General features: G+C 27.9%; 1 protein-coding gene across 1 annotated transcript; it reads right to left on the bottom strand.

Annotated features, from left to right (window-relative positions):
- Nucleotides 1-1,111: 1,111 nt before the first annotated feature.
- Nucleotides 1,112-6,482, bottom strand: LOC122497653 (trypsin-7-like). Its single transcript, XM_043604900.1, has 6 exons — nt 6,401-6,482; nt 2,732-2,808; nt 2,551-2,651; nt 1,990-2,263; nt 1,560-1,709; nt 1,112-1,420 (listed from the first exon to the last, which is right to left on the bottom strand). The coding sequence occupies exons 1-6, from the start codon at nt 6,453-6,455 to the stop codon at nt 1,271-1,273; spliced, it is 807 nt and encodes a 268-aa protein (XP_043460835.1). The 5' UTR covers nt 6,456-6,482; the 3' UTR covers nt 1,112-1,270.
- Between the last annotated feature and the right edge of the window lie 5,211 nt (nt 6,483-11,693).

The following is an 11,693-nucleotide window of genomic DNA, read 5'->3' as shown; positions in this document are numbered from 1 at the left end:
AAAAACCCCTAGTTACCAAGTTTGAAGTAAATCCATTAACTTTTAAAAAATTCGTCCGCCATATTGGATCCGCCATTTTGAATTTTGAAAATCTAACTTCAAATTCGTCATCAGCGACCCTAATAACCCCTAGTTACCAAGTTTGAAGTAAATCCATTAACTTTTAAAAAATTCGTCCGCCATATTGGAGCCGCCATTTTGAATTTTGAAAATCTAACTTCAAATTTGTCATCAGCGACCCAAAAAACCCCTAGTTACCAAGTTTGAAGTAAATCCATTAATTTAAGAAAAAATAGCCTACCTCTCAAAATCCGACAGATTTTTTGAGGTTAGAAAAAAATCCTGACGTGATGGAGCAAAACGGACTTCGGATTCGTGTTCAGCGCGTCAAAATACATAGGAAATGACTAGTCTGGTCTGCCACGCACGACACTTTTTTTTTTGTGGGGCTGTGTTATTTTACTATTGATACTATATATGAACAGGTCTTTAGCATGTGTTGCATTCGATCAAGTTTTTAGCAGTCAAATTTCTCGGTGATAGATTTAAGAAAAGAATAAAAAATCAGCATTATCTTCATCAGGTAAAAGCGATACATTTTTTAAAAATTTTTTTTAAACTTAAATATCAGGTAGTGTTTTTTTGCAGTTGCTTTGGTCGCTGATTTTATTAATGAAATTAATTAATTAAGAGAAATCCTACTTTTCAAAAGGTGAATATACCTAATAATGCTTAGTACAGTCTCATGCACTCCCTAAATTTAAATAATTATAACATATATCTATATAAAAGAAAATTTGTTTAAAACAATTTTAAAAAATTTTATATTTTGAAGGATAACAAAGGTTCTTTGACGAGGACGCAGAATTGAAATTGATTGAAATTTTATAAATGAAAAAATCAAGCTTTTTGCTAAACGATTAACTTTAAGAAAAAACTCTATTAAGAAAAAATTTGCATAATTTTATTCTACGATCTGATGGTTTGTTTGCCTCGTCCCCATTCAATCCTGAGATTTACTTCAACAAAGTAAAATTTCCGTAATTCAATATATTTTTTTAGTGTATGTGCAGTTTTATTTATTATTTGTAATGACATAAGTACAGTATACTTATAATTAAAGTCACATATATATATTTAATATTATGTGTATTACATAAATTATTTCGTAATTGTTACCTATAAAATTAGGTAGTAACAAAAATTTTTAAATTAATTTTTTCCGTATTCACTGTCTTTTTATAGAAAAAATTGGAACACAATTTTCGAATTATATTCCTGTTTTTTCTTTAATCCAACCACGATAATATTGAACGTCAGTGTAAACTCCTTGAGTTCCTGTTGATCCACACTTGACACCAAATGAAACTAATCCAAGTTCTATTCCGTCCTTATTAACAAGTGGACCACCAGAATCGCCCTTCAAATTATTAATTGCTTTTTATTTCTAATTCATTTGTTATATATTTATATGTTATATTTATATGTTATATTTATATAATATTAATTTATATATATGTATATATATACATATATTGAATATGATAGGTTTTACATACATTGCACTTATCGTAAAAAACTGTGCCATTCTTGAATCCATAACAAATTTCTCCTGAATTTAGATATTTTCCATATTTTTTTTTGCACGTACCATAATCTACTTTTGGTACCTTAACGGCAAGCAATACATCAGAACCTGGTTTGTTAAACTGAAATTGAATAATAAATCATATTTAATCTTAAAAAAAATAAGTATACTCTAAACTTACAGCCAGGATAGCAAAATTGACAAGAAACAATATTTTTTATAAAAATTGTATACAATAACGAATAGTTATAATTAATGTTTACATATTTTAAATGTATAATAAGTTTATAAAAAGAAAAAATTTGTTTCAATATCCTTATCAGCACGTAATATTTAATTAAATTTAATTAAATTTGCTTTGAAATTTCGTAGTTAATAAATTCTCTACAACTAATACTTACATTAGTGCGTCCCCATCCTGAAACTGTGGCGAAATTTATGTCTAATGTTTGTCCCTTTTCTGGTAATTTAACTGGTTGAACCACGTTTTTATAAGTAAATGGTGGATTTACTTTAATGACAGCGATGTCAAATTGTAATGTATTTACTTTTCCTTTATTATACTTCTCATGTCGAATAATACTTGTTACTTTATGTTTTGAAGCAGTACTTGATAACTTTTTTATATTATCAGTACCAGCAATTACATCTACTTTGTTTGTATTAGTTGTTTTTCTGCAAGAAATTTTTTTGACTGAATTAACTTTAAATCAATAAAATAATAATTTGTAAATTAATAAGTAATAAAAATATTCAATTCAAATACTTTTTTTGTAATTTTATTTTAATTCATATTTCTTATTATTATTATTACTATTTAAATAATTATTATTTTCCTTATTACTCATTCCTGACAAACATAGAGTTTAAAATTTTTCATAACTTTTATATTTTACTTTAAAAATTGTTAAAAATTAACAATTAATTACATTTAATTATATTTAAATTATAAAAATTCTTACTCTTCCACGCAATGTGCTGCTGTAAGTCCCCAGTCTGTCCCAATAATTGAAGCACCACAAACACTTTGCCTACCATCTTTCATACCAACATTAAGACGAAGCTGTAAATGTATTTATTTTTTCATTGTTTAATAACTTAACTTGAATTTTTTTTCTTTTGTTAACAAAAACATAATCTTACCATATAAGGAAATTTTTCGATTGAAACTCTATGTCCTCCTATAATTCTATTTTCTGCCAATACTGTTTCACAGTAAACTAGAATATTTTATTTAACAAAAAGTATTGAATAATTACATCATTGTCAATAATTATCATATTATAATATAATTGAAAAATAAGACGATCACAAAAGGACAATAATAATCGAAAGGTGTGTCCATTCAAACACTATGTTTGACATTTCGGAGTTGACTCAACCATCTCTTCACAATTTACTATGTATAATAATAATATTTATTTATTTATACACTCGTCTTTTTGCCTTAATACTAGCGTTTATAAGTGTCCCCGTGTAAATCTTACATACTACAACTTATACTAAATTTTGCGCCTACAGAGCGACTTGAAAATTAGAAGTACTCGCATTTGCCTGGACCACCCGTCTAATGGGTTTTCTCGCCAGTGGAGAGGGAAACTGTAGAAAACCTCTCCTGAGTACAACCGGTTTATCGACAGTCGAGTTCTAATGGTGTGTACCGGACAATAATCGACGGTGCACATCATTATACCTCGAATTCAAACCTCCCGCTCAGATTATCTCACGTGCCGGAACAATCCCTGGCTGATGAGCGCGAATACACCTTTTGATTATTATTGTCTTTTTGTGGTCAATGCCAGTGCCGTATATTCTGCATATCACTGTCACTCAATATTGGTTCAGCATGGGACACCAATGTTCGTCCCATGCCCGATTCAAGACTCGGTCAAACTTCGTGAGCGAAGCTTGAACATCTAATCTTAATTCAAGCTTGAATCAATCTTGATACAATATTCGTAATGCTAAGTTTCAAGGTTATTTGTGTTTAGTCGCGCGCGGTTGACAAAAAATAGATTTTTAATAATACTTTATATGGGTGATTCTTCATTCAGTGGTCACTTTTGCTTCCCCACTGTTACCTATTTAATAACTTGAAAAATTGTTATCAAATCTACTTCAACCTTTTGCATAATTAATCTTCAATATGTTTTTTAGTAATATCATAATCGAAAAAAAATTTTATTTTAAAACAAAAGTTGTAATTTAATTGCAAATGTTCAAAAAATGCACATTTGTCGTTTCTCCACACATGAATCATGAAGTTTAATATGTTTTATTTTGGAAAAACTTTATTTTAAACGTTTTTTTATTTATTCTATTCGAAAGTTCATCTCAAATACTAAGTTTTTGTGTGTCGTTTTCTAATTTCCATTAACAAATCTGTGTAAAAATATTTTTTTAATATTTTCCCCACTCTTTTTTTATTTGGAACTAGAGTTTACAATTTTTAGACTTAAAACTACAAAAGTTACTATTATTTTATAGCGTATTTGTATGGTATGTAAACTCCAGTTCCGCCAAAATTACCGAATTCTAAATGTATAAAAAAATAAAAATAATAGTGATTTAGAGTAAGCAAATCTCTTTAATAATCTGCAAAAATTGTTTATTTTTCTGAATTTTTACGGTTTTAATGAATTTTTTTCTTTGATTTGTAAACTTCAGTTCCTAATTTTGTTTTGCGTAATGGAAGTGTTTTGTTTTTTTGAATGAATATTATTAACCTCGATTAACCTGTATAAAAACATGTAATTTTAATAACAGGTAGGGTAAGTGTGCTAATTACTGCAAATGCCCCAATTACTGTCAGTTTGAATGAAAATGATGATTTAAAATATTTAGTATGAATATAATTTTTGTAATGAAAGAATTAATTTTATTTATAATGTTATTTAAATAATTACAATGATAATAACCATATAAAAAATATTTTTATAATTTTTATATTAATTTCAAATATGCAAGTGACAAAAATGGCTAATTTTACTTCAGAGATTTGTGGACATGCCATATGTACGCGTTGTAGAAAAGTATATATATTTTTGTCTTTCAAGAAAAAATATTTATTGCAATAGTATTCTTCGATTTAAAAATAAATAATTTTTCAAAATATCTATTATAAAACATAAAAAATTAAGTATTTTAACCTTTTTTTATTGAAACAATATTTGGGACATGATTTTTCTCTTTTCCCCAATTACTGTCAGTCGCGAAAAATGTGTGACATAACCAAGCAAACTTAACATAAACGTCAACGCTATGGGTCTCACGTGAGATTAAATTTTTGCTTATAGCTTAGTTTAGTTTTAGCTTATAGGTTTTAAACAATAGTTAAATAAGTGCGATGAGTAACCGAAGTAAAAAAAATGTTCCAAAGAAGGTGGAGAAAAAAAACCAAAGAGAAGTAGAATGCAATATTCTAAAGATAGTGTAAAATTAGCTCTAGAAGAGGTTATGTCAGGCAAATCGAAAAAATTAAAATTTCAAAGAGAATCTGAGAAATTAATGAAAAAGAACAAAAATAAAAGATTTGGAAAAAAGAAGAATTTCTTTTAAAAAAAAGTTGATAAATAAAAAAAAGAAACAAAAAATCTTTGAGAGTTTTCTAAAAAATGTGTTCTTATTTCTTACCCTTTCTTTCTTGTTATAATATATAATAATTTAATTTAATTAATAACAGTTTTTTAATAAAATGTGTTAAAACTGCTAAGTTCTTTTTATTTATAATAATTTAATTTAATTGTAATAGAATAGCAGTTTTCAGACAAAATATTTATAGTAATTACGTCATTTGCAGTAATTGGGGCATTGATTGACAGTAACTAACACAAAGTGACAGTAACACCAGCATTCACAATTTTTTAAAAATGTGTGTTTTTCTAAGTTAAATATGTTTCTTTTAGAGTTGGAATCCTACATTTACTTTTATTAGATCCCAATATTGCTAGAAATACTAGTTTTATATTATTATTTTACTTAATATAAATGTTTAATATCTTTAAAATCGATGCTGGATTAGAAGTGACAGTAATTGGCACATTTACCCTATGAGTAAAAATATTATTTATTTAATAATTAAAGTAGTTTAAATTAAAAAAAAGGATATTAAGAATTTTTTTCTATTAAAACATGTTTATTTAATTATGAATTTTGGCATGAGTTTCGAATATTATTCGATATTTTGTATAAAAGTGTTTGTTTATTTAAAAATTATTTTTTCTATATCTAAGTAAAAATAAAAATTTTAGATTTGAATGTTATACTTATTTTTAATTTAATAAAATTGTTTAGAGTACATTTTATTTGTTTATTTACACTATTTATAATTATTAACAGTCGAAAACTAACTTTTTCCAATAAATTATTTAACCTTTAAATTACAAATTTTTAAATTGTTTGTCTATAAAACTAAAGAAAGAGTTAAGCTCAAATATCTATAAAACAATCATTCTCAAGCTTTATTAAAAATATCTACATAAAATTTTCAAAAAACTTAATTAAAAAAAAAATTTCACATATTCAAAAGTTACCACTTTGTGGAGAATCACCCATATATAGACCAATCTATTCGTCTTCATGCAAAGAATAATATGTTAGACTCGTCTTCATATAAAGAATAATAATTAATAATATAATAATAAGAAGAATATTTATGTATTCTTCCAGTATAAAGGAAAATTTGTTTAAATCATTTTTAAAAGTTTTATAATATGAAGGACTATAAAGCTTCTTCCTCGAAGAGTGAAAAATATTGAATTTGAATAATAATAAACATTTAATCATAAAAATATAAGTGTATTCTAAACTTACAGCAGAATAGCAAAATTGACAAGAGACAATAAATATTTTCAAAAGAAAAATTCATTGTTAAAGACTTTCAATTAACTTTGTGTCCAATAATCAACTGGCACAAAAATTAAGATACGTTTTTTTATAGTAAAATACAAGCATTTATGTTGTCGAATGATTGTTATTTACTATATAATTATGTATAATTTTGAGTATTATTTGTAATCTTAAGTATAGTATACATATAATTACAATTACGCATACATAATTATTTTTTATCTTTTATATGAACGATTTCATGAGAAATTTACCGATGACATTTTAAATTCTGGTAAACTTATTTTTTCTTTATAAAAAATATGTAATACGTTTTTTATATTTTTGTATACACTGTAAAAAAAGGGAATATTTTGTTTGAGATTTTTGGCAAAAATACACTTACAAAATAGTCTATTTAAATAAAAAGGACTCCTTTTATACTAAAACCGGATTTTCCTTTTAATATTTGTCTAAGAGGAATTTCTTTTCTATTAAAAGGAAATTCCTTTAAATTATATCATTTAATAATTTAAATTGAAATATTCATTAAAATACAAAATACTTTGATAATACCCATACCCGCGATAATACCCACTTTTATCCTAAACTTCTAACCTTTTTATATTTAAAAGATTCCTTTTACAATAAAACTATTTCTGCAGATTATGTAATTATATTCACTGATTTCCATTTAGAATCTACACTACCGTCCACTAGTATCAGGACGACTACATGCGACTCTATAAAAAAACATGCCATCACTTTTTCAATCATATCTCGGAAATAAAAGGAGGTACAAAGAAAACTTAAATACGATTAGAAAGCTGATTAAATTTTGCGTAAAATAAGCCGTCTTAGAAGTCATTTCATTAACTATTTTTTAAGTTGTAGAGTGAGAAAGAAATAAAAAAAATTATCAAATTTTCTCATTTTTGTCTCTTGACTTCAACTTTTTCAAAAATCTAGAAAAATTTAGATAAAATTTTTCTAAAAACACAGAAATCTTTGTTAGAATTTCAGCTTCTAAATAAGCCTTCGAAAATTAAAAAAGGTTAATCCGTCTTCGATATATCATTAAAAATGTGAATTTTTATTTCTACAAAAAATATTTTATTTAAAAAATATATAAATTCATATTTGGATTCAGCATAAAAAAATACATAGCATTAAAAAAAAAGATTAGAATCGGTCAATAATTAACGAAGTTATGACCATTTTTGCGAATTTGAACGGCTGAATTCAGTTTTGTGGCGGGCGAGAATCAAGCGCCACCGAGTTCCCCCACTCCGCCGTCCGAAAGTTGAAAAAAGATACACGTACTTTAATTTGATATAAATGGAAAATAAAAGCACAAAACGTTAAGTTCAATTTTTTTTCATAAAATACATGTTTTGAACTAAAAGTCGTGTGAGTTTCAATAAAAACTATTAATAATTAACTTGTCAGGAATTTTTTTTTTTAAAAAGTTAACTCCCCCCCCCCCTTCAAGTTAGGTCGGATTTTTTTTTAAAGTTTTGTTGAAACAAATGGAATTATATGCCGTTTATAGCTAATTGATAAAGTGAAAATTGGCTGAGTAATTCCATGTGTTTATGACAAAAAAACACACTCTTTTTTAACCCTTTTTATTATGCACTTAGATAAAAAAAATCAGTTGGCCATTTAAATAGGATGAAAGTTTGACTTCTTAAGTGTACTTTCCAAAAAAAAATCGAAATTCGATGTACCAAAAGTGGGGAAATTCCGTTGAAAAATTACATGTTTTTAGTTAACAAATGGAATCATGCATAAACTATTTCTCCGATCTAGTTAATTTTTTTGGGATTTATTCAGCTACGCAAGGAGAACATTCCTGGTAAGTTATGAACAAATTCGATAATTATTAACAAAGTTATTAAACAATTAAAGAAATGCTATTTTTAATGGTTTAAATTCATTTGCAACTAAACTAATTAACCTTTTTAAACGTATGACTCATCATTTGAAAGGTATTTCCAAGCTCTATAACTTTCAATAACAAATTTTTCCCCTAAAACTTAACCGGAAGCAACGAGCATCGAAAAACCATGTTTTACAAACTTTGGCGATTGTTTACACTGTTTTTCGCACCCGGAAATCGAGAGCAAACTGTGGGGCTCTTATAAGGAGCCCCCAAACTACCAGAAACCGTTGAGACTTTGCTGTTTGTATTTTTGGGCAGTTTTTGCACTCACCGACTGGCCTATACGAGCTCGGTAGCTCGTATGAGAAATATGAGAAAACTCTCATACGAGCCTTTTCCGTAATGAGAAGTGAATAGATGCTTGTATACGAGGTGACTTTTAAAGCATTTTTCTTAATATAACACTATTTTAAAGTAAATGTAGATAATAGAAATGAATTTTCAAAGTAAAACAAAGCTAAATTTATAAAGGAAATGAAGTTTTAAGAAAAAAAGGATAATTTTGTTCAAAAAATTTATTCACACTGAAAAAAGGTTAGAATTTGATAATTCCTTGTTACTCTTACTTACCGCCCTGTTTAAAAATCCAACATTGGATATGACATCGGAAATTACATAAAAAATGATGTCGTGAATGATATCATAAATGATGTCAAAAATGATATCGTAAATAATATTGGAAATGATGTTGTATTTTGGGACTATAAACGATGTCATTTATGATATCATTTCTCATGTAATTTTTTATCATTAATTATTTTGAAAAATTAAAACGTAATAATTTTTTAGGAATTTTGAAATTTTTTTTTTTCTAATCGAAATAATGCAAAAAGACATACATATATACAAGACTATTTAATATTGAATTTAAGTTTTATTCAATTTTAGAAAATACAAATCAGTTTTTCGTAATAATATTTACAGTGAAATATATCATTAATGGTAAATATTCATTTTGAAAGCCATATTTCACTGTTGAAATTAACTTTTATTTGAGTAAAATTTCTTTTCCCAATATTTTTCTTTTTACTCCAACCGTTTTTTGGTTTCTGTAAAAAGAACTTGGGAAATCAACCTAATTTTATGAAAAATAAATTCCTTTTGATAAATAAGTGTACATTCCAAAATGCAAAATTTATGCAATATTTAGTGAAAAGCAATGCTTATTGATCGCATTATTAACATTTAGGGTGAGAATGATAAGAATTACATAAATAAACATTGATTTACACTAAATATTGCATAAATTGCATCCCGTGTGGAAATTTCCCGACTTCGCCTTATTTAAAGAAGGGCACTGATGAGGATTTAGTGAGGCCAACCACACTAATAATGTCTAGATAGGTGATAATAGGGCACTGACTAGAATGCCTTCTTTTTCCAAATAGGAAAATCTAGCTGGATCTATTTATGCCCTTATTAAATATTTCAATCAGGCTCTGACTAGAATGCCCTTTTTGTCTGAACAGGGAAATCTATCTGGTATCTATTTATGCCCCTATTAGGTATTTTAATTAATTTTCAGTTTCATTGACAAATCCCAATTTCTAAATAATAAGCAACGAAATAATCAGAAAAATAGTTCTAAACGCATATTAAAATACTATTTAAAGTTTAAAAACTATTTGAGCAAAAATATTTACGATTTTAAAAATTCGAAATATTGCACTTTTTCTCACAAGCGCTAAAGAAATGTTCTGTTTAGTATATAAGGACGATGAGAAAGTAGATTTATAGCGTGCGAGTTAGTGTTAGTTATGCGTTAGTGTTAGTGTTAAGTTAGTGATAGGTTGATTGGTCGAAACAGTGTTGTTTACATCTGTGTTTGTTCAGTGACTTGTTCAGTATGGGCGATTTACTTTTCGCCGCCAACTCGCTCCCGTATACCTGTTCGGCGTCGAAATCTCGCTCCCGGGCCCTTCCCCCACTCTACCTACTTTCTGGGCACCGTCAGTCAGACATACTTGGTATGAACTACTTCTCCCCCCACAAAGATGCAGTCAAATTTCATTGACGTCCTTCCCCTGTCATTTTATTCTCAGATTTCGAAGGAGAATTCTCGTAAAAATCGCAATTATCTTTATAAATAACAAACTTTTTCTCCAAAGTTCAATTATTTTAATAAATGTCAAAAAAATTCTTGTCCTAATTTCAATTATATTCAATAATAACATTTTTTTAAGGAATTCAAAAAAAATGTAGCACTTCTGCTGCTCGCCGCGGAGGTCTACAAGAAACTTAGCACCGTTTACTCATAAAAAAATTTTGAAAAACACTTTTTTAAGCCTTAAAACAGGTATAACCCTTTAAGTAAAATTATTCAAAAGTGTAATTCTTATTAAAAAGAATGATTGATTGTCTAAAATTGTATTAAAAATAATATAATAGAAATCCTGTGTAGAATTTTCTTATTTGAAAATAATCGAATTTATGTAAAGAACTGAATACTAGGGGAGGGGAGAGTAGAAAATTTGACTGCATCTTTGTGGGGGGAGAAGTAGTTCATACCATGTATGTCTGACTGACGGTGCCCGGAAAGTAGGTAGAGTGGGGGAAGGGCCCGGGAGCGAAATTTCGACGCCGAGCAGGTATACGGGAGCGAGTTGGCGGCGAAAAGTAGACTGCCCTGTTCAGTATTACTGGCGCAATATTACGCCTATCGTAAATTTTTGCTTTGGTATTCAGAAAAACTAATGAGGCGCTAAAGAGGCCCTTTAGTTAAATCCCCACATTATGCTTTTCTATTCAGGCAGTGACAAGGCAATCTAGTTAGAACCTCTCTATCTTTCCACATCATCACCTGATATTTCAAGCGTGACGAAATTAGACGGGTCCTGACTAATTTTCCTAGTTTGCGCCTCACTAAACGAAAGGGCGTCTATTCAGGGCCTTACGAAGTCCTATTTTCAATTTCTACACGGGATCTTGAAATGTGCATTTATTTATTTCAGAAGCTTTTCTCATAAGATTCATTTCACTTCCCAAATTATTTTTACAGGAACCAAAAGTGATTTCAACCAAATCCCCTTTGGTTCATTAAATCGCCAGGGGACACATATAAAATATACATCAAAACACCAAACCATAATACATTTACATTAAACTACAAGAACATAAAACTTTAACTTCAATAAACACTTAAAACCATCCAAACCACAAACAAACGGTGCTTGATTTAATGACGCTATACGCCATGACACCTAAAATCACAATATGCGCATGCGTTGATCTATCCAGCTGTTAAGTGTCATTGCGTATAGCGTCATTAAATCAAGCAGCGTTGGTTGTGGTTTAGATGGTTTTAAGTGTTTATTGAAGTTTAAGTTTTATATT

Source organism: Leptopilina heterotoma, unplaced genomic scaffold, assembly GCF_015476425.1.
Source record: "Leptopilina heterotoma isolate Lh14 unplaced genomic scaffold, ASM1547642v1 Lhet_135, whole genome shotgun sequence".
Classification (NCBI taxonomy): domain Eukaryota; kingdom Metazoa; phylum Arthropoda; class Insecta; order Hymenoptera; family Figitidae; genus Leptopilina; species Leptopilina heterotoma.
The sequence above is the reverse complement of the archived record's forward strand: the minus strand, read 5'-3'. Positions and strand labels throughout refer to the sequence as shown.

Bases quoted from the DNA above. Each gene is read 5' to 3' on its own strand.
- LOC122497653 (XM_043604900.1), bottom strand. From the start codon at position 6,455: ATGAATTTTTCTTTTGAAAATATTTATTGTCTCTTGTCAATTTTGCTA. The intron at 2,809-6,400 runs GTAAGTTTAGAA...AAAATATTCTAG, and splicing joins GTCAATTTTGCTATTCTGCT to TTTACTGTGAAACAGTATTG. The intron at 1,710-1,989 runs GTAAGTATTAGT...ATTCAATTTCAG, and splicing joins CAGGATGGGGACGCACTAAT to TTTAACAAACCAGGTTCTGA.